Consider the following 22,920-nt stretch of genomic DNA (forward strand, 5'->3'; position numbering starts at 1 on the left):
ATCCATTGACACCTTGTTCTTTTACATTTATGATAACAGATGTCTGAGTTATATGTCTGTTTATTGTGATTGTGTTTACTCTCTTTCCCTTCCTCTTTTGTTGCTAGTTTAATGCTCTCCTGCCTAAACTCACAAGTCTATCATCCAGAATACTGGTTCCCCTTCTAATGAGATGGAGGTTGTCCAGACCATACAGTCTCCTCTCCTGTTAAAAGATGGCCCAATCTTCCATGAAACCAAAACCTTCCACTTTATACCACTTACCTAGGCAATAGTTCACCTCTAGTATCTTCTGTCTTCTCTTGCTCATGAGACAAGAATACTAGAGATCACTACTTGTATTTTCCTCCTTTTCAGCTTTTCTTTAAAGTTCTTGAAATCTTCAATGATCTGTGAGGTATCAGCCAAAGCACTGACGTTCATGTTGATATGTATTATATGGAGTGAATCCTTGCCTGCCCTCTTCAGGATCCCATCCAATCTTGCAGTGACATATCTCCACACCAGGAAGACAAGCACACCATTCTGCTGTCTTTTTTGTTCCTTACAGAATAGTCTGTCAACTCTTCTTAGCATCCACTCCCCAGCGAGGATAGACTGTTTTCTTTGGACAGTAAGAGACCTTCTGTTGGGCATATTTGACATCCTTGTGGATTAGGTTGAACATCCATCCTCAGCGTGTTCCTTTCCTCCAATTGCATTTTCATTCAACCCTGACATTCCCAGCAGGTACTTGATAGCTGCTAGGTACTTGATAGCAATTGGGTACAAGTAGATCAGAAGAATTTTTCTTGTTTTTTTTTCTGGTGGTCACAGAATGACCATCTTCTGCTTCTAGCTATGTACAGTACCTCCTGGTTCTCTTACAAGTAACACCTTGGATTATTTTCACCAAAACAGATTAGAGAAAAAAATTCTCCATTTTTTCAGTATGTTTACTTTGTAGGAGCAGGGATAAAATTCTGTCAAGATACTTAAAGACTTACATGCATGAATTATATTCAGTGGAACAACTCATGTGCGTAAAGTTAAGCATGTGTAAGTCTTTGAAGGATTGGGGCCTTTTGTGTAATTGTATTCACCCCGCTGTTTTTGTGGTTCTTCCACATAGCAAGGAGGGAAGAAAAAGCATGTTAAAAACAGGAAACTGTGATTATAAAACCACAACAATTGCCAAGGGTGACAAGCACATTCCCTGGAATTATTTTTAACTCTTGTTTGAAACTAACTGGATTTCAATTTCCTGGTCTTCAAACACACATATGTATTTCCTGTAAGATAACCCCCCACTCCTCCAAAACCCACACACACATTAAAATCTTCATATCACAGGCTGGCTGGCCCTTGAAGGGGAATCAGGCTGAGTCTCACCTGTGATTTAGCAGTTATCCCCAGTTGATCCTGATCTGGTGACCTAATTACAACTAGTGATCCCAGCTGTGAAAGGGTCAGAAAGAACTACACAGGGAGAGAGAACTAAGCTTGGGGCAAGTGTCTCCTGCTGGAGAGAACCTACAGGGAGATAGTTAGGATCCTGTGGGAGGCCCTGAGATAAGGTCTGTAAGAAATGGGGAGGCCCCTGGGAGAAGCTGGGAGTCTCTGGGGGAGGAGAAGCAGTGGGAATCAAAGTGAAGAAAATGGCTAATACATGCAGTACTAAACAGAATCTTTTTTCCAGTAGTTTTTAAAAATCAGTTGCATTTAATTCACTTGAGCCTATAAATATGAGTGAGTAATGTATCCGGTTTACTGGAATGGAAATACGGATGATTGCATTTGATTGCTACAGTTTTAACTTTAAAGCAACCTGTGTGCTGAGGTTCCTCTATCTTTAATAATCCCAGAAGCTGTAATCCCTCCCTCGCAATACCCCATGATGCATATTTTCTCATGTACCAAAGCAGTTCTTTTACAATTTATTTCTTTTATTCAAGTTTGATAATTTTTTGTTTATTTCCTTGTCTTTATGTTTACCCTGGAAATCTAATAGAACAAAAGTTAAAAAAAATACAATATAAATCTCTGCAGCAGGAAATCTCTGTAAAATATTTGGTTGTATAAACCATCTGCTCTGACCAGTTCTCATTCATTAGGAGTCTCTTATGATCAACATCTGGTGGGATTAGAAATTTCCCTGAACAACAAAGGATTTATCCTCCAGTATGTACATAGAACTTTAGTACACACACACACAAATGGAAATATTTGTTAAAAGCTAAGTGGTATTATTAATCTAGAAGTTGTGTTTTTAGTTTATAGCTAGGAAATTTAGGATTGGGTGTTGAGCAAACTGTACACTTTTACTTGTTACAGGAATGCCGAACTATTAGTCAAAATACATTGGCAGGTGAACCCAGGATTTACACTCCTTATATTTATGTGTTTTCATCGGAAAAGAAGAGAGATTCTTTTTCCTGAAGAAAAAGGGATCAAATCAGGCTGATAAAGGAGAGGTATCACTGTACCCTGGGTCAGATGGTGACTCCCTTACTCACATTGGTGAGTGGCTACACACATGAATACATCAGTAGAATCTGTGCACCTCAAAAAAAAAAAATCAATCGATTTGTCCTCACAATAACCCAGTGAGATAGGGAAATACGATATCCACACTTTACAAATAAGGACCTGAGGCACAGAGATCAGAGAGGAAGTCTGTGGCAGACCGACAACTGTGGCCTGATCTGCTGTGTTTTTGTCCAGTACCATAACCACAAGGACACCCTTCCACCTAGAGATCACTAGACTGGAGAAGGGCAGACCTGGCCCTTACCCCAGCTTGCTTTTTCCACAGCCCCTTGGTCACTCTGGCCCCTGCTTGCCCAACCCTACAGAGCAGAGATGCAGCGGCCCTATACTTATCCCTACCCAAAGGCCCTGTTTCTGTGCTCCCACTATTACCTGACCCCCCAACACAGCTCTAGCTCTTCCACACCTCTCCCATCACTGAACATTCTGCCCCCACAATATCTTACCATTTCTCCCTTCACAGCTCCAGGTTTTGGTTTTTGCTTCCCAAATATTATGGAATTTACACTCAACACCTCTGTGAAGTGGGGAAGCAGTATTATCCCCATTTTATAGAGGGGGAAATCAAGACCCAGAGATTAAGGCCACCTCCAAAAATTATGGTTTAAATTACTTGTGGGAAGTGACAAAGGATGTCTGGCAGAGCCAGGGATAAAAACCAAGTTCTTCTGGGTCTTTGTCTATTATCTTAACCCCAGGACCATACTTTCCTTCTTTCAGCTCCCTTCCTCATTCATGACACAGAAACTTCATAATGTGCAAGTATTTGCTAGGCAAATTAATTTGTATGTCACCCACTGCTTTAGAGTTGAGCATGCAGGAAAAGCCCCAGACAGACAGCATACTCTAATGCACCAATTTAGTCTAATTGTTCTGAAAGGCAATTAATAAGACTTGGTTCTGCTATGTGTGTGGGACAAGATTTTATGCTTTATTATGGCTCTTCCAGTATTCACTTTGTGGAACTTTTTTCCAGTCAACCAATGTTCGTGTTGATCTGGCTTTTTTGTTGTAGTAGTACTTAGAGAGGATGCAAAATTTGGTTTTAAACAAATGTATAGCTACCTTTTCATCACATGGAACCAAAATCCTTTTCCTGCATCCCATGTGTCAGCAGCAGGGTTTGACCATCAAAGCATCAGAGCCCTACCAAAGCTCTGTTCTTCCAGAACTAATGCACTTTGAAATCCATTTCTAGAAAGCAGCTGAATGTTGGGGTTCCAGAGTGTGTCTTAGAGTGGAATATACATGTGAAATCACTCAAGGTGTGAGCATGTCCTGCATACAGTGACTGGCAATTTTTCCCTCAGTGGTACCCATCAGGGCAGCTCGAGCACCCTCTGCTATTGCATGCTGTTTGCACCAGTATAAAGCACCAAGCTGAGCCAAAACCCCTCAGTTCCTTCTTACTGCCTGGGATGGCTGTTGGAACTGCCCTCCTTGCATTCACAAGTTCTCAGTGGACTTTCTCTGTTTATTGTACATAGTTATTCTTAGTCAAATTTAGTAAGTTAGTTATCGTACTTATTAGGGTTTTGTCCCAACCCCGGTGCATAGGGATGCCTCAGTCACCAGGCTTCAGGCTTCAAGCCCTGCGCCTCCTGCAACAAGGCTGTGCCCCTGAGGAACCCACACTCAAGCTGCTTGAAGTGCCTGGGGAAAGCTCATATTGGGGACTGTTGCCAGATCTGCAAGGACCGTAAGCCCTGACATGAAGGACGATCAGGAGGCCAGGCTGATGTTCCTGCTCATGCTGGCAGCACTGACACCTCCATCTGAGCCAGGCCATCAGACTCATACCGAGTGCCTCGACGTTGGTAAGGAGTGCTCCTCCGACCGTACCAGAGTCCTTTCAGTGTTCAATACCGTGCCCTTCGGTACTGTCAAAAGGGAAACATGCAATACTTGCTACGGTGCGGACCTCTCCACCATGTCATCAATCTCCAGAACCGTTAGGAACAGCACCCCCGTGATCACCGCAGAGAGACTTGTCCTCTTTGGAATCAGAGATTGGGTCTTACTCTTTCCATCCTAGAAACTACTCTCGCTGTTCCTCCAGGCACTTCCACCTTTCCATGGGTCCAGAGACAGGAATACCATTAAATGGTTGGCCAAGAGGTCCTTGGGGACCTACACTAGTCCTGTGGCCCTTTTGGAATCTGGGGGGTTTCCTCCAGTTTCCAGGCGCTCCTGTTCGATGGCCTCGGAAAGACATGTGGTACCTTCCCACCAGGCGGCACCCAGTCTGGACTCCAGTACCAAGCCCAGTACCAAATTCCAAGAGCCAGCACAGTGGGGTCCTGCTGATGCAGAAAGGGAGGAAGAGTAGCCACAGCCTGTGCTGGCCTCCTCTTCCTCCTCCCCTAATGAGGCAGTCTCAGGAGGGAGAATGTCGCCTCCTCTGGATGTCTACAAGGCATACAAGAGTTGTTAAAAAGAGTGGCCTTAAATGTGGATGTACAGATGGAGGTAGTGAAAGAGTCCTCCCATAGTCTGGTTGGCATTTTAGCCACTGTGGGTCCTTCAAAAGTGACCCTGTCTCTCAGTGAGGCCATTATGAACCCAGTTAAAATTCTGTGGCAGACCCTTGCATCCCTTCCTTCCACTTCAAAATGGGCTGAACGGAAATATTATGTTCTCACTCAAGATTATGAGTTCCTTTACACCCATTCTCCCCTGAGATCCCTTTTGGTAGGAAAATTTACTCTACCAGGGGGCTACAACTCAGAACTGCAAACGAGCAGGTGCTGCCGGGCAGGTATGATTTTAACATTTGGGACTCCATGCAAAAATTCAATGGCTTGCTCCCACAAGAGGCCAGGCAAGAGTTCTTCTCACTGGTGGACGAGGGAAAATCAGTGGTGCGGGCCTCTTTACAAGTTGCTCTGGATGTGGTGGCTTGGGTGTCAGGTCCAGGGTTTCAGCAGTGACAATGCACAGGAGTTCATGGCTACAGTCCTCTGGGCTCCCTCAGGAGGTCCAACAGACTGTTCAGGACCTGCCTTTTGAAGGAGCTTTGCTCTTTTTGGAGCAGACAGACACAAAGCTTCATGGACTAAAAGACTCGAGAGCGACCCTCAAGACCCTTGGGTTGTACACCTCAGCTCCCTCAAGGAAGTACTACAAGCCTTAACAGCCCCTTTAGTAATCTGCCCCAAATGCCCGTCAGGACCAGCAAAGGAAGAGAAATAGGGGTTACAGGTGCAGGCCACCACCCCCTTCTACCTTGACTTCAACACCTGCCCCACCTAAACATCCAGGGGGTTCTAAGCAGGCATATTGATGGGACACTCAAGGACGCCATATCAGGTCCTGTGATCCGAGACTTTGTTTCTCCTTTATTTGTGAACTGCCTTTCCCACTTCCTCAGAGCTTTGACCGTGGGGTGCTGAGCACTGTTAAAGTGTGATACACCCGCCAGTTTATTTCTACCCCTCCTTTCCACCCTTCCTCTCCATTGCTCTTCAGGGACCCCTCTCATGAAGAACTTCTGATCCAGGATGTTCAATCTCTCCTTCGAGTGAAAGCCGTGGAAGACGTTCTGCAGAATTTAAGAGGGAAGGGGTTCTACTCCTGTTATTTTCTAATCTCAAAAGCCAAGGGAGGTCTCAGACCTATTTTAGACCTGCGTTAATTCAACAATTACCTTAAAAAGATAAAGTTCCACCTGGTCACCTTGGCATCCATTGTTCCTTCTCTGGATCCCAGAGACTGGTACTCCGCTCTCAATTTAAGTTATTTTTCATGTATCAATATACCATGTGTCAATATACCAAGGACACAGAAGATTCCTCATATTCGTAGTGAATGACTCACGCTACCAATTCATGGTACTCCCATTCAGCCTATCTGCACCTCCGTGGGTGTTCACAGAATGTATGGCTGTAGTGACTGCTTTCCTGAGGAGGTTACCCAAGCACACAGATTTGATATAGATTTCAAAAGGCAGGTTTTTTACATTATTGTAACACCTAGGAGCCTGAGTCATGCCAGAGCCCCATTGTGCTAGGCGCTGCACAAACAGAACAAAAAGACAGTTCTGTGCTTTGGGTTTTTATATTAGCTCCGCCAGTAGTGACCTTGTGCAACCTTTCAAGTATCTTATCTGCAAAATAGGAGAATGACAATTGCCTCCCCCTAAGATAAAAATATGGGGACTTAATTATGATGGTTGTGAGGTATACAGAGATACTAACAGCAGTCAGTGGAAGAGGAGACTTGAACTCATGTTCCTTCAGGTTACTACTCACTGCACCTTCTGCTGCAAAAGATATTTACCCCACATCTGCCCCTCCCTCCTCTCCAGTAGGGAAGCTTCTCAGCAGTACTGGTAAATACAAGAACAACAAATACAGCTAAACATTTTATACTAATTAGGTTTCAGAGCTTGTTTTTGTTGCTGGGCTCTACATCTCAGCAGAAACATTCAGACAGTCATTATTTCTGCACAAGCATAAGAATATGGACATCTTAAAAACAGATCATTTGAAGGAGTGGGACTGTATCTCATGAACCTCTTGACCAAATAAACTCAAATGTGCACCCCAGTCTCTGAACTAGCATACCAATTCTCAAGTTGATCTGACTACTTGTGGGATTTTGAGAAGATGCAAAATTCAGCTTAACTATGGTCCATCTATCACTGCCCCATAATTAAGTGGGTAGCTTTGTAGAGAACTGGCCTGCAAGCCAAAAGAAGAGCAGTTTTAGTAAAGAGACACAGATTCCCTTAAAATAGAAAAAGAGGAGGACATCTTCACAGGAGCACCAAGAGAAAAACAATCTGCTTTAAAGCTAGGGAAACAGCAGGATGAAGTTAGATTCCTGTGCAGTGAGAATTGAGGGCTTGACTTCCTCACCCTCAGGAACTGCAGTAACTCCCAGATCAGGCATTCCAGGGGGAGACAGAGCAGCCAAAGCTCCAAGAAGGGCTGTGAGGGCAGGAAAAGTCTCAGAGTGAAAGAGAGAGAGAGTGTAAAGCAGGCAGGGCTAGAAAATAAAATGTAAACAAAAGTGTAATCTGCAGAGAAACGGCTGCAGGCTAAAAACAGAGCAACTACAGCAAGGAGGCCCAGACTCCATTGAAACAAAGAGCAAGGGGGCCATCGCCACATAAGCAGGGAGAGAGAAAACAAAATAAGCTGCCTAAATGGTACAGAAACAGAAATTAAAGGAAAGAGTTTGCCCAGGTTTTAACTCTCTGTACAAGGTGGTGGTGGCTAAGGAGGCTATTGCTGATGAGTTTGGAGGGGAGGCTGGCTGTGGTGTTCCTCTCTAGAACTGGGAGAATAACTAATTTTCTGGTTCAGTAGCTGAACTAAAAATTTGAAAAAAAAATAATCATTTTGGTGAATCCAAAGTGAAAATTTTGCAATTTTTTTTGGCAAAATGAAAAAGTGAAAAAAAATGTAGTTTCAGGTCAATTAAACATTTTGTTTAACCCAGAACAAAACATAAGGAGCCTGCCTTAGCCCCGCTGCACCAGCGCCTGGGAGCCACCCGAGATAAGTGCCCCCTGCCTGCACCTGAACCCCCAGCCCTGAGCCCCCTCCCAGAGTCAGCATCCCAAACCCCTTCCCCATCCCTGATACCCCTCCTGGAGCCAGCACCCCATATCCCCTCCTGCACCCCAACACTCTGCACAGAGCCCCCTCCTGCACCCAAATTCCCTCTGTCCCAGGCTTAGCCCCATCCCACCGCCCACATCCCCTCCCAAACCCCAATCCCCTGCCCCAGTCTGGTGAAAGTGAGTGAGGGTGGGGGAGAGCGACCGACGGAGGGAGGGGGATGAAGTGAGCGGGGTGGGGTTTGGGGGAAGGGCCGGGGTAGATCCTGGGTTGCATTTAAATTCAAAAAGTGATCTTGTGAGTAAAAAGGTTGAAGACTACTGATGTACATGCTCATATAAGTGTGGGCTATTGCTATAGTATTAAGTGTGTGTTTTACGTATATCTGGTTGGAATGCTGGAGTTCTTTTATTCCCTGCTCAGACTCTTTAAGGTTTATACTGCGCTGAGAGGTCAGTAGCATGAAGTTCTGATAAGCAGGCTGTGTTCACGGCAGTGGTTTGGGCTTCCTTGAGCTACATAAACCATGTTTTTGAATTATCACACAAGTTGTAATAAAAATGCACATTTTAACATTGCCCTGGTGTAACATTTGGTGAGCCAGCAAGGAGAAACTGAGCTGTGATGATTTTACCGCTCAAAAGATTAACCCATTACAGAAGTTGTGTTAAATGAGAGAGGAAGGGCAATATGGGATAGAAGTGAATGACCACAGGGCATGCTGAATGCCACCAGTACATAACTTCAGAAAGCTGAGTAGTATTAGCAAGGGAAAATTTTATTCTTTGCAAGCACTATGGCTAGTAGAAGAAAGTTAAAGAATCTTCTCATGAAGGTGGAAGGAATTTTATATCAGTTAAAGGATGATCAAGAGAGCTCTATGATTGTCTGGGCATCACCATGGTGCACCCCAGAAAAACTGTAGCCCAAAGCAAATTTTCTTTAATCAAGTATACAAAGAATCACTTAATTAGTGATGAACAGGAAGAGTCAGAAGACCAGGCAACATCTATGTTGCTAGAGCTAAAAGATCATATTGTACATCTCACCAGTACATCAAAAAAGAAGCCAATTGAATCAAGTAAAGAGACTAAATTATCTTTATACAGAATTCAGAAAAAGTATGCTAAAAAACTAACGTTACTTCAATTACCACTTCAAAAAAGGATGAAGGAAATTAAAAGTCAAAGCCCAGTGAAAAAACATGTCAACCAGACCCCATAAAAGAGAACTAGTTTTGAATAAAGACTTTAAAATAACAGGTGAGATTGAAAGTCCTTACAAAAAGGACAGGTTAAACTTTAGCTGTTTGGCTCATCAAATTGAAAGTAGGATTAGAAAAGGATACAATGAGGCAGAGGTCATGAAAGCAGTAATCAGTGGAAGAGGCCCAGGACTGATCCTCATGAGATACTTCACGGGGAAAACTGATAAGCCTGCCAAAACCCAACCAACAGGGAAATGGGACAGGGGACCAGGTATGACCAGTGGAACTTCACATGTTGCAAAGACAGAATTCCCCTCCAGGAACAAGTCATGCAATTGTTGCATATGTGGATTGGGATTATACAGAACCTCCATATCATGCAGGAATGTCACAAAAATGCAAAGACAAAAATGAGAGCACTGTGTTTCATTCAATAGGACCAACATGTATTTGTCATCTGCCACCCAAGCAGCATGCCAGAATAGCTATCTTTGTTGGAAAGAATAAAATAAAAACTCAAGCTTTATGGGACATATGACCGCAGGTGTGATGGTCTCAGGTCAATGATTGGTGGATCATCTCTCTGAGACACATTTTAAAAAGCTTATTAAAAGCTTTGGTTATTGAAAATAGAAGTTTGTCTTGAATTTAAAGTTGCTAACAGGACTCAAATTCATTACAAAAGATGAACTGAAGTCCCGTTTCAGTTAACTGAAGAGATAATATCTTCATTCTTCCTATACTGGTCAGTCCACATGAATTAGAAATTTAGATAATAGGCTACAGTGTTGCTGAGGAGACAGTCAAACACCACTGACACAATTAATGCAGTGGGGAACCAGTACCTAGTCCTCATAACAACGTGGAGTGTACATTTCCTCATGTTGGAATGACAAAAGTGAAGGTTCTTTTGAACTTCATCAGAAATAACTAATCAGATGATTTGTGCATGCTTGAAGTATGAAAATGGGATGCAGTTATCCCCAAAGGGAAAACCACTAATGTAATATGTTGGGCCTATGCAGGTCTTGATACTGAAAGTTTAACAGCAGTGCTTGAGCCAAGATGCTGCTCCTCAGGGCTTAAGAACTTGGATATCAAAGAGACATTATTCAAAATACCCAGAGGATTATCTTGCTGTATAAATATCCCTGTCAGTCATCCATCAAAACATATTATTTTGAAGGGATGAACTGTGCGGGAAATCGTACAGCAGACCAAATCTGAAATTGTATTGGACGTTCAGCAGATAAGACCTTTGTAGGTGGAAGCAGCGTTACAAGAAAGAGATGGTAGTACCAAAGTTCATGGGCTAAGCCAACAAAGAAAGAACAGCCTCTAAGCAGAGGTGATGATCAAGATTCGTTTGAACTAGCAGTTAATCTGAGTCATTTATCGGAGGCACAGAGGCAAGTTGCTCAACAAATGCTGAAAAAATCCAAAGTTTTTTTCCAGAGGTGATGGAAACAAGGAACAGATCCCTGATCTAGAGATACATATCCAGTTATGCAGTTAGCAAACCATTCAGAAGACTTTTATCTGGGTGCCACATCCACTACGTAACAAGATAAAGGAATACCTGCAAAATCTCCTAAAAAAAATTAAATTCATCCTATTCCCCACCATTGGTATGTATACAGAAAAGAGAAGGTAGTTTAAGACTTTGCATAGATTACAGAGTTGAGCAGAAAAACATATGATGCACACAACCCCACCCTAATCCAAAATATTGTAAAGGAGCTTGGAGGTAAATCCTGTTTCTGTCTTAGATCAAGGGGACACATATCAATAATATGTCACAGCTTGTGATGGAGTTCACTCACAAAAGCAAGCAGCACCTCCTGCTGGCTGTTTCGGGGATTAGCTCTTTCAGCCCACACATACTCTCCTGATGGTGCCTCTCCCATTGCCTTCTCCTCCTGCAGACTTACTTCAGTCCAGGAACCACAGTGTCCTCTTCATGACTCTGCCCTCTGGCCTTGTCACCATCTGTGTTTGCCCCTTCTGGGGAGGGAGTATCTGCCAGTTCTATAGTCCAACCACTTCCCCAGTAGTGACTGGGGGGAACCTGGGCCTGTCCACTACTCCAGGTTGCAACCCAGGGACCCTGTCAATAGCAGCCTCCTCCTGCCTCTTCTTAACGTCTCCACCAGAGCTGCTTCAATTCCCTGGGCCACTTCCCTGTGCCCTCAGCATATTCTTCATCCTCCTGTCAGGGCCTCCAGCCAGCACATCCCAGCAGCCAGCCAGGAGCTCCCTCTTACTCCCCTCATCCCTGCCAGCAACCACTCTGTCCAAGGTGATACCTTCAGCCTGCTAGGAACACAGTCCTCTCTCCTTGGGCTTCCTGCAGCAACTGACCCTGCTCTGCCCTGGAGCCCTTTTATGTGAGACCATTGGGCCCTGATTGGCTGCTCTTTGCACTCTCTCTCTGACTGGCTGCTCCCTGCACTGCCTCCCCAGGTCTGATTTTAACCCCTTCCTTTCTGGTGTGGGGCAAACACCCCATCACATGGCTAAACAAAGTTATTACCTCACAGCCTTCATTAGACCTTAAAGTCTGTATGAACTGGTAGCATTCCGGTTGGCTTAACAAAACTATCTGCTGACTTCCAGAGGTGTAGGAAAGAGAACCTTACCAAGATTAGGACTGTCAAGGTTCCTTCCCCACTCTGAACTCTAGGGTACAGATGTGGGGACCTGCATGAAAACCTCCTAAGTTTACTTTTACCAGCTTAGGTTAAAACTTCCCTAAGGTACAAACTATTTTACCCTTTGCCCTTGGACTTCCACTGCCACCACCAAACGTTTTATCCGGGTTTATTTTATTAGGAAAGAGCCCATTTGGAAACGTCTTCCCCCGCAAAGTCCTCCCAACCCTTGCACCCCACTTCCTGGGGAAGGTTTGGTAAAAATCCTCACCAATTTGCATAGGTGACCACAGACCCAAACCCTTGGATCTTAAGAACAATGAAAAAAGCATTCAGTTCTTGAAAAGAAGAATTTTAATAGAAGTAACAATAAAAAGAATCACCTCTGTAAAATCAGGATGGTAAATACCTTACAGGGTAATTAGATTCAAAACATAGAGAATCCCTCTAGGCAAAACGTTAAGTTACAAAAAGACACACAGACAGGAATATCCATTCTATTCAGCACAACTTATTTTCTCAACCATTTAAAGAAATCATAATCTAACGCATATCTAGTTAGATTACTTACCAAGTTCTAAGACTCCATTCCTGTTCTGTCCGTGGCAAAAGCATCACACAGACAGACACAGGTCCTTTGTTTTTCTCCCTCCTCCCAGCTATTGAAAGTATCTTGTCTCCTCATTGGTCATTTTGGTCAGGTGCCAGCGAGGTTATCCTAGCTTCTTAACCCTTTACAGGTGAAAGGATTTTTCCTCTGGCCAGGGGGGATTTTAAAGGTGTTTACCCTTCCCTTTATATTTATTACAAGGGGTGCGGCGCGTATTTCGTATCTGAAGAATATCCTTGTCTGCAGTGGCACATTTGAAAAACAGGAAAAATGTACAGAGCACAATGGTTACAAAACCATGGAATGAAGCTGAAGGCTTCTAAATCTAACCTCTTTAAGAGTAAGGTACATTATATGGGAATGGTGGTGTACACTGAAAGTTATAAGATGGATTCAATGGACAAAGTAGTTGTACATGCCGTACCATAGGGGAACTTCCTAAGCATCTGTGGTTTTGTACCTACTATCAGAGGTATATTCAAGACATTTCTAGAACAAACCCAGTGTATGACTTTTTGTCTGTTCCATTGGGATCTGACAAAAAGCACCCTGAAAAGTGTACACATAAGCAGAAGAAGAAGACAAAAAGGAAAAGGAAAGGTGTCTGGACAAATACCCTCCAACTATCTGATTAAATGGACTGAGCAACATTAAATATTTTAAACCAGCTGATTGGCTGCCTGGTACAGCAATCAATAATAGCATACCCTGATTTTACCTTACCCTTTGACTCCTGTGGATGCTTCCAATAAGGACATAGGTGCAGTCCTATACCAATATCAAGAAAATAAACTATGAGTCATTGGATATGTGTCAAGAACATTACAGCCAAGAAGAATTATCACCTTCACTCACAGAACCTGGAGCTTCTAGTTATGAAACAGTCGGAAACCAACATATTTTGTGACTACTGAAGGTTTATAGTAATAACCTGTAAACCAATGTTTTTACCTCTTCAAGATTCAATACTACAGCAGACCAATGTGTTGCAAAATTAGCTAACTTGAACTCCAGAGTTACATATTGTCTGGAAAACTCTAACATGCAGGTAAATGCTTTGACCAGAATGTCACTTGATATGAAAAGATATATAACTAAATACACTGAAGAGACCATCAAAGATGTTATAAATGCTTAAACAAAGTCAACAAAGATCTTGTCTGCCACAGTCTTGCTTGATTTGGTAGTGGTAGGATAGATGTAGACAAACGTAGCAAAGTGACCCACTATGACAGTATTACTGCTCTCTTTTTGCTTGTTTCCAGATGCAAGAACTCAACTAATACTAGTTCAGCTGGTTCTGTTTGACTACATTAGTTAGGTTAGTGAGATTTGTTTTGCTTTACATTCATTCAGTCTTTGGTGACATGGTGTTTAATATCCCTTTTCATTTATGGTCAATATAAATGATCTCTCACAAAATTCAGTATTTGTTCTGCTCCTAGATGTTCCATCTATTCTTGATATTCTTGCATTTTTCAGGTGATGCCAGTAGTTTTGTTTTTGTTTTTTTCTTGACTTTTCAATAAAGTATTCCATCTTTACCTAAATGGAAGCAATGCCGTTCAACCATGAGGGCTGATTTCTTACCACATCCTCCTGGTTTTGCTCTTTTATTAGGCTTCAGCCCCAAGAACTTATAATGTAAAAAGGTTAATAAGAGGTGGATCTTCCTTCTGGGCTGCTAAAACATCTTCTAATAAAATAGGCTTTATGGTGGATTTAATGCCCAGGGAGAAGAAGTCTACTGCCGAAGGGTTGTTACTAATTCCCACTAACCAGAATGTGTTGCCAGCTCTTTTTAGACCCAGTTTTTTGTTTGTTCACAGTTTGTTGTCTGCTTTTCTTTTCAAGAAGTGAAGTTAATTAAAAAGAAAATTAAACATTTTAATTAACTGTAATAAGTATGCAGAAAATGCTAATATAAGATACAGATTTGTAACACTGTTAAGTGAGGTACAATATACATTTATTTCTGATCTGTCACAGCTTGAGTGTGAGAGACTTCTGATAGGTGACCATGCGTATAAGATTTGTCACTTATAACAATGAATTGTTCCTACTATTTCTGACACATTGTTGCAAGTGAATGAAGACAGACAGTCATCAGGGCAATGATTTTATCACAGTTTTATTAAAGTAAAATCATGGGTGAGTCACAATTTACTTCAGACTGCAACCATATTATGTCCAGCTAGATTCTTCAGTGTGTTCCATAAATTGTAACTTGAAGCACCATTCTTTGCAATGGGCTGGCAAGAGGTGAAAAAACAAAAACAAGCACTCTCAGAGTAGTTATTTTGGTAGAAAAGAATCCTAAATGTTATGGGCCAGATTCTCAGTTGTGATCCAGACCCTTTGCACTCCTTAGGCAGCACAAAGGGGCCAGAATCTGTCCATAACTGGACAGCAGAGAGTTCTCCTGATCAGAGAACTCTCAACTGGTAGGTGTAAAGCTGGTAGACCCAGCTTCTGTGCTAACCACTTCATCTTCTTTCCCAGCATAGGAGGTATACTGCAGGACACCCGGTCCCTTTCGTGCCCTGCAGAACTCCAGTATGCTATGCCTATCCTCCACTAGCATAAATTAGGGTGCTTTAACTCATGCTGGGGCTGAGGCTAGTGTAGACCAACTCTTAGAGTCAAGGAGCCATAACTCGTTCGCTGATGTTACTGCCACTCACCACTCTCTGGCATCAAGTGAATCTTTGGCTGCAGGAGACGATGTAGCCCTATGAATTCTTGTTGAATTTCACTGCTGTTAATAATCAGTCAGCTATCGTTATGCAAAGTAGGAAGTTGACCATGATTATTTTATTGCTCAAAATAAAGCTATGGATCTGCAGTGCATAGACAGACAGACAGATAGATAGTCATGGTGAAGGAACAGTCCTTTGGTCACTGTGACAGATATGGCAATTTCCTGTAACAGCCTGGACAAACCTCATTGAATTAAATTAAACCTTATTGAATTATGTTTCAGCATTTTAGGAGTTCACTGTATTAAAATGCAAATTTTTATGCATTATTGTGGGGTTGTATGAAATGTCACTAGGGAGGAGACAAGGCTAATGTAAATGCTGGGAAGTTTTCTGAGCTTCAAAAGACTCTTTTAAACAATGTCCAGATAAGAACGAACTTTTAGTTGACTGGGTTTCCCAGGAAATACTTGAGAGGAGGGGATGGGAACTTCTCACCTTCCGAACCAACCTTTGTAGCTACATTCTGAGGAGAAACCCATTGTCTGCTGATCACCTGTTATAAGAGGACAAGATCCAAGGCCCAAACTAGAGAATGGAGTGGCTCACAAATTCATGGGGGTGCTTGTTCTGAATGAAAGCTCTTTTGAACTTGTGATCACAGAAAAACCTCTTGGTGGGGTTTGAAGGACTGATCTCCTGCCAGAGCCCTTCCTGGGGTTGAGGTGATCTCTGGTAAGTTTTTAGTGTAAGTATAGGTTCTTGTATTGTTTCTGATATGCTTTCTGTGCAATGCTTTCACCTTAAGAATAAATGTGCTTGCTTAGAAAAAGCTGTGTGCTACCTTCATTGTGGCAATGACATGGTTTATAGTCTTTGAGGAGAAGATAAAGCAGTCCTGTTTAGAAAGTCTGTCTTGCTGGGGAATTCACAGTGTAGGCTGGCATCTGTGCAGTATGGACAAGCCCCATTCAGGAGGGAAAGAGGCACAGGTGTCTGCCAATACAGGTGATGGCAGGGAATCTAGAGGCCTGAGAGTGGGTGCCCTTGCTGGACTATGATGAGGGAAATAACAGGTGCAGTTGCCCTGAACTATGTCAGTCTCATTCTAGAGGGAAAAAGAAAATTGGTACATATATCATCCTTTATGTGTTTGAATCTTCTTATGGTTATTCAAGAGAGTCCATCTGCTTCCTCCTCTGGGGGTTCCTTTATTCCTTTTACCTTTTTCTCATTCTGTGACAGGTGAGGAATGATCTAACCGGTGTTCTGTATGGTGAAGACATCGAGATTTCAGATACTGAGAGTTTCTCCAATGATCCCTGCACCAATGTCAAAAAGCTCAAGGTATGTGCAATCGCTGTAATATAGACCGAGTAATCAGGAAGAAGAATGAAAAGGTATCAGCAATGCATCTGTCATCACATTTGATTGGTTTATTTAAATTTTTTTCCTTCAAGAAAACTGATAAAGCAGGATTCATTTAAAAGTTATATTTGCCAAAAGACCTAAGAGTACTAACAAGTGGCATTTTGAGGCCTAGTCATGCTCCCAGTCAGTGAAGTCTGTTACATACTTAATGTTCATGTTGTGCCTAATTTAAACACAGAAATAAGTAAGTAGGCTTATAGAAGTTGCTGCCTATTAAACCATGCAAATATATCCTTTAATACTAAATATTTACACTGGGAACCTAAATCTAGATGAGGTATATATACCTGTACCCAATAGTGGTTTATTTTAAAAGGACTCTATGTCCAAATCATTCAGTGAATATAGTCTAAACGTTTCTATTCATTTCAGTCTTGGTTTTGGATTGAGTTCTTTGTTAGTAATTATCTTTTCTGTTTCCTAGAAGGCAAATTATTCAAGGATAAATTTGATATTGAAATTATTTATCATTCTGATTTATTTTATTACAATGATTTCTTAGATACAGGGTAACTGAGTGTCAATAAATAATTAAAAGCCAGCAGAGTATTACCATGAATATGTAATAGAAACTGTTTTGCTTGTTTTTACTTCCCTTTACATTTTGTTACAAAATTAAAAGACAATCACATAAATGCAGAGCCAACAATGATAAACACCCATTTTTTCCACTGTGCCCACATATCTATTGAGGGGACACCATCACAGGGCCTAATAACATCAGCCACACTATCAGAGGGTCGTTCACCTGCACATCCACCAATGTGATATATGCCATCATATGCAAGCAATGCCCCTCTGCCATGTACATTGGTCAAACTGGACAGTCTCTACGTAAAAGAATAAATGGACACAAATCAGATGTCAAGAATTATAACATTCATAAACCAGTCGGAGAACACTTCAGTCTCTCTGGTCATGCGATTACAGACATGAAAGTTGCGATATTACAACAGAAAAACTTCAAAACCAGACTCCAGCAAGAGACTGCTGAATTGGAATTCATTTGCAAATTGGATACAATTAACTTAGGCTTGAATAGAGACTGGGAGTGGCTAAGTCATTATGCAAGGTAACCTATTTCCCCTTGTTTTTTCCTACCCCCTTTCCCCCCCTGTTCCTCAGACGTTCTTGTTAAACCCTGGATTTGTGCTGGAAATGGCCCTCCTTGATTATCATACACATTGTAAGGAGAGTGATCACTTTAGATAACCCCACAGCAGGAGAGTGGGGTGGGGGGAGAAAACCTTTTGAAGTGATAAACACCCATTTTTTCATGGTCTGTGTGTATAAAAACATCCTCACTGCATTTTCCACTTTTATGCATCCGATGAAGTGAGCTGTAGCTCACAAAAGCTTATGCTCAAATAAATTGGTTAGTCTCTAAGGTGCCACAAGTACTCCTTTTCTTTTTGCGAATACAGACTAACACAGCTGCTACTCTGAAACCTAACAATACCATAGTCATAGAAAACACAAATACCCAAGAACAAGGACTGCAAGGAGCTATTCCCTCCTCTCCCGCCGCTTACACTTATCTGCTACTGTTAAATAGCATGGATTAAGCTGTAATTCATGCCAAACACATATGCTTCAGGAAATGGAAATCCAGGCCTAGGGTCCAGTCTTGCAAACACTTAAACACATCCTTTTTAGCATATAAGTAGTCCCAACAAACTCAACAAGACTGTTCATGTGCTTAAAGTTAAGTATATATGCAAGTCTTTGCAGGAATGAGGCCTGCTGAAGCCAATAGAAAAGGGGCTAGGGAGGACCAAGAGGTAAGACTCAGTCCCACTCCCATTTAAGTCTGTCGAAGAACCCCCATTGATTTCATTGGTGCAGGATCAAGCCCTTAAACAGCAAATAGCCAAAGATCATATAATTAAAGGCTTTACTGTAAGATAGGCATGAGGGGGCAGAGGTTTTCTGGGTTTTTTTTGCAACCCTAACTTTGTCATTTGTTGACTTTTGAGTGCATAACTATACAATGTCAGTGTTCTCTTGACATCTTGTTTTTATCCCATTAACAAACAATATTTAATTATACATATATTTACTGATGAAAATGGTTTATCTGTATTTAAAATCTCATAGAATTAGACTGTCAGGAGATTTCTGGTTCTGTCTGCTTCCAGGTGGATCCAAAAGGTCCTAACAACTATTTTACTAGTGCTTTGATGCTTGGATTAGTTAAACTGCATAAACTCCCTCGTGGATGCTCATGGAATTTAAGTGGTCTTAATTAGGGTTAGTTTAATTCATTTTAATGTGGTTAAACTAATCCACTTCAAATTCTCACTTTTAGTTAATTCGGATTAATTTCCCTAGATGTCTCCATGTAGACAAACCGTGAGATCAGAATTAAGTTTGTGATTTAAAAAAAAAAAAAAAGTTACGTAAAGCACTGCAGGTGTTGTGCACATTGCTGTTTATGAAATCCACCATGATTGTAGATTTAAACACATAAAATAATGTGCTCTCTAGTGCACGTGAACAGGCCAAGTTTGAACACACAGCACATGCACATGCAGGGTCAGCATCCAAACCTTATCTTTTTTCAGGGGTTTTCCTTTATTCTTAGCAACAAAACATAAATCACGAAGCGCTAAGCTTCCTCCTGAATTTAGCTGTTCCTATGGATCTCCAAGATAGCTTTCTATGTCTTTGTCTTGAATTTCATCTCCCTCGGATAGAGTCCAGCCCCTTTTAAATTCCTTTTTTGGAGCTAAGATGACTGGCTAGGGACCGTTGTCAAAATAGGTCTGCATTTCTAGACAGGGTTCTAGTACCTGACACTGTGGGTCTGTCTACACAGCAAGCCTTCAAGCCTGGCTTCAGAGCCTGAGTTCCAGCCCCAGCCACAACATCTGTGCAGCTACTTTTAGTGCAGGAGTGCAAGTCCCATATGCTTTATGCTGTTAACCTGGGTACTGAGACTTGCTGCCATGGGCTGCCTCACTTTGCGTAGAAGTATCCTGATTATGACGATCCAGCTGCAGGAGTTCCAAAAGGAAATACTACAGCAGATAGTACTGGCCCTATGCCTGCAGGGAGGAATGGAGTGGGGTCATGATTCCACTTAAGGGGGCCGTCTGCCTGTACCAGTGAAGCTCACCAAGATGGGATCGGAAGATGACCCTAAAGCCTTTTTAGTCACATTTGAGAGGGTAGCACTGACACCCCAGTCACTCCCAGAACAATGGGCTCTTATCCTAACCCCATACCTGATGGGTCAGGCACAGGCTGCCTACCATAATCTGGACACAGAGCAGGCAAGGGATTACAAACAAGTGAAAAGTCCACTATCTTGACCTATTTGGATACTTTGGAAGAGACCCACCACCAATGATTTAGGGCCAAGAGATACCCCATTGGGGGATGACCCTCAATGTTACCACTTTGATGGGTTGGACCCCTTGGGAAACCACCTGATGTGCTGAGATACCACTAAGTCTACCTGTTCTGCCAGCATGGCCCCCCTTTAACCTGTCTTGCTGAGCCAGGCTCTTAAAGCCTCCTCTAACACACACACACAGGCAGGGCAACACCCGGCTGCAGATCAGCTCTGGGAAGACTCAGCTTTGGGGACTTGCTCTAGCACTCAGATGTCCACCTCCCTTGGAGTGCAGACCCAAAGATATATTATGAAATTCGCCCCCTCCCTCAATGTGGAGAGAGGTGTGCACACTTCATGCCCCCCCAGTTAGAAATTCCAGAACGTGTGTTCAATGATAAACAAAACTATGAAAGGCAGATTTTAAGTGGTAAAAGGGGTAATAAACAGAAGAAGGCAGATTACTAAGCAAATTAAATCAAACATGCAAACTAAGCTAGTTTCACTAAAGAAATTGGTTACAAATAGTATTTCTCACCCTAGATACTGTTGCAGGCAGTTTTCAAAGTTTCTGTGGTTTAGAGTTCCAGTTATATTCCTTTTCAAGCTGGACCCCATCTTAGTCTGGACTCCCCTCTTGACTTTCCTTTTGCAGTCTTTCTTCTTGGGCAGACAGGCCATGGAGAGGAGGAGTCCTGTTTGCCTTCCTCCCCACCCTTAAATAGGGTTTACATAAGGTGGGAATCCTTTGTTTTCCAAACGTGACACCCCCCCCCGCATTCACTTACAGTGGAAACTTACAAGAAGTCCCAGGTAATGTTTTAGTATCAGGTGACAAGACTACCTGACTCTGTAGGATCATAGTGTCCATGAGTCAGTGGTAGTATGGAGCATCCACAGGAAGGCCAATCTTTTCACAATCCATTGTCCTCGCTGATGGGCCATCCACCCTGTCTGGCTTTTCTATTCTTGTACCTGAAGTATTAGTAGTGGGCATCACCCAAAGTATCATAACTGAAATCCAGATACATAGTCAATATTCCTAACTTCAGATACAGAAATGATACAGGCATACAAATTGGATAATCAAATTCAGTAAATCATAACCTTTCCAATGATATCTCACATGAGTCATCTTGCATAAAGTACATCTCAGTTATGCCATATTCATATCATAAGCATATTTTCATAAAGAATATGGAATGACACGTCACAACCATAATGACTGAAAGAACTCAAGTGGCCGAGGCAGGGAGTGGGTACTATGGCATTGCCCTGGGATGCTATGAGAAGCAGTCAAGTTAATGGAGAATTATGTAGAAGCTGAAGGGTCATTAAAGGCAGAATCACCCCGGTCATCAGCAGGGCAAGGGACACCGGGGTGGGGGGGGTGAGCCAAATCAATAGCAGTCTCTTCGAGGGGGTCAGCCATTCCTCAGATCCAAGGCAGCCCTAGGGGGACAAGGATGCTGAGCATCAATGCAACACCACCACTGGGACCACCAGGCACCCCAGACAACTGAAGTGGGGCTCACAGTCCAAGGTCTGGCCAGCAGCCCACAGACAGGTTTCCCCCAACCGAAGACAGAGGCCATCAGCCCCAGCCCATTAACATGCTATTCTTGTGGGGAGACAGGGCACATAAAGAGGGAGGCCCACTGATGGAATATGAGCACACCCAGGGCTGGATGTCAGAAACCTGGGTACGACCTCCCCCCCCCCCCCAAGTTGATGGCACTGGTGATGGTCCACGGGAACCTGGTTCAAGGACTCTTGGACTCCGGCTGCAGCCAGATGGTGGTCCAGCCCTCCATGGTGGGAAATGACACCACTCCCAAAATTCTACCTTCAGTTTATCCATAGTGATGTCAAGACTTATCCCAGCCAGAGGTTACAACTGACGGTGGGAGCCCATACAGAAAAGTTGGCCTACCTTGTGATCATAGGCTGGGACTGGCCTTTTTTTTGGTGAGTCATTAATATTCAGGCTCAGGCCGCAAGTGAGAACAGGGGCCAAGTGGTGACACCAACTCCCGAGAGCTTGGTAAGCCTTGAGAAAGCCAACCACTCCAGGGAAGGACATCCCATTCAACCCACCGTAGATCCATACAGAGGAAGAAGAGGCAGACTGTCAGGACCTGGAAGCCCTCCTATGGGGAGGGAATTTCATGCTAGGAGAGAAGAATGACCCTTTGTTAAGCTATGCATCTGAGCAACTGGCCCCCATAGATGGAGAAGTAACAGAGTCTCAGGGAGGCAAATGGTACCTGCACTTTGAACTCAGGGATGAGTGCTTATAACAGATTGAGAAGAATCAGCAAGCTGCAGTGGTGATGGCCCAGCTGCTGATACCATGCCAATACTGCTAGGCTGTATTGCAGCTGGTGCATGATATCCCAGGTGTGGGACACCTGGGGAGAGAAAAGACATTGGCTCAGTTATTAGCCCGATTCTGTTGGTCAGGCGTACACCATGAAGTGAGAGAACAGTTCCTCCTGCCCAGAATGTCAACTAGCCAGTGCCCTTGGTCCCTCTGCCCTTGATTGAGACCCCCTGTGACAAAGTGCAGGGTGTGAACAGGTGAGCCTGCACTCTGATCACTCAGATTTTAATTAGTTCCCCTTGAGAAAGCTGATGGAAGTAATCAGACAATCAGGCTGGCTGGTTGGATGGAATAAGAAGCCAATTAGCCCATCAGCCCAAGGCGGATAAAAAGGCAGGAAGGAAGTCCCAAGGAGGAGGGAGAGGGGACCATGCTAGTTGAGCCCAGTTACATGGAGGCCTCAAGGGGTGGAGATCTCTGTGCCCCTCAGGTCCTGGGGAGAGGGCCAAAAGGCACTGTTGGTGCTGTAAATAGACTGCTGAATGGGGTTTGTTGTAGAAATGGTG

The 22,920-nt window shown here is 43.0% G+C and overlaps 1 protein-coding gene across 1 annotated transcript in view; it reads left to right on the forward strand.

The window, feature by feature from the left end:
• Positions 1 to 22,920, forward strand: part of GABBR2 (gamma-aminobutyric acid type B receptor subunit 2) — an 813,006-nt gene that overhangs the window by 324,095 nt on the left and 465,991 nt on the right. The window contains exon 4 of the mRNA XM_074945100.1: positions 16,509 to 16,610. Within this exon, the coding sequence (XP_074801201.1) occupies positions 16,509 to 16,610 (102 nt within the window). The remainder of the gene's footprint in view (positions 1 to 16,508; positions 16,611 to 22,920) is intronic.

Source organism: Natator depressus, chromosome 2 (genome assembly GCF_965152275.1).
Source record: "Natator depressus isolate rNatDep1 chromosome 2, rNatDep2.hap1, whole genome shotgun sequence".
Taxonomy (NCBI): domain Eukaryota; kingdom Metazoa; phylum Chordata; order Testudines; family Cheloniidae; genus Natator; species Natator depressus.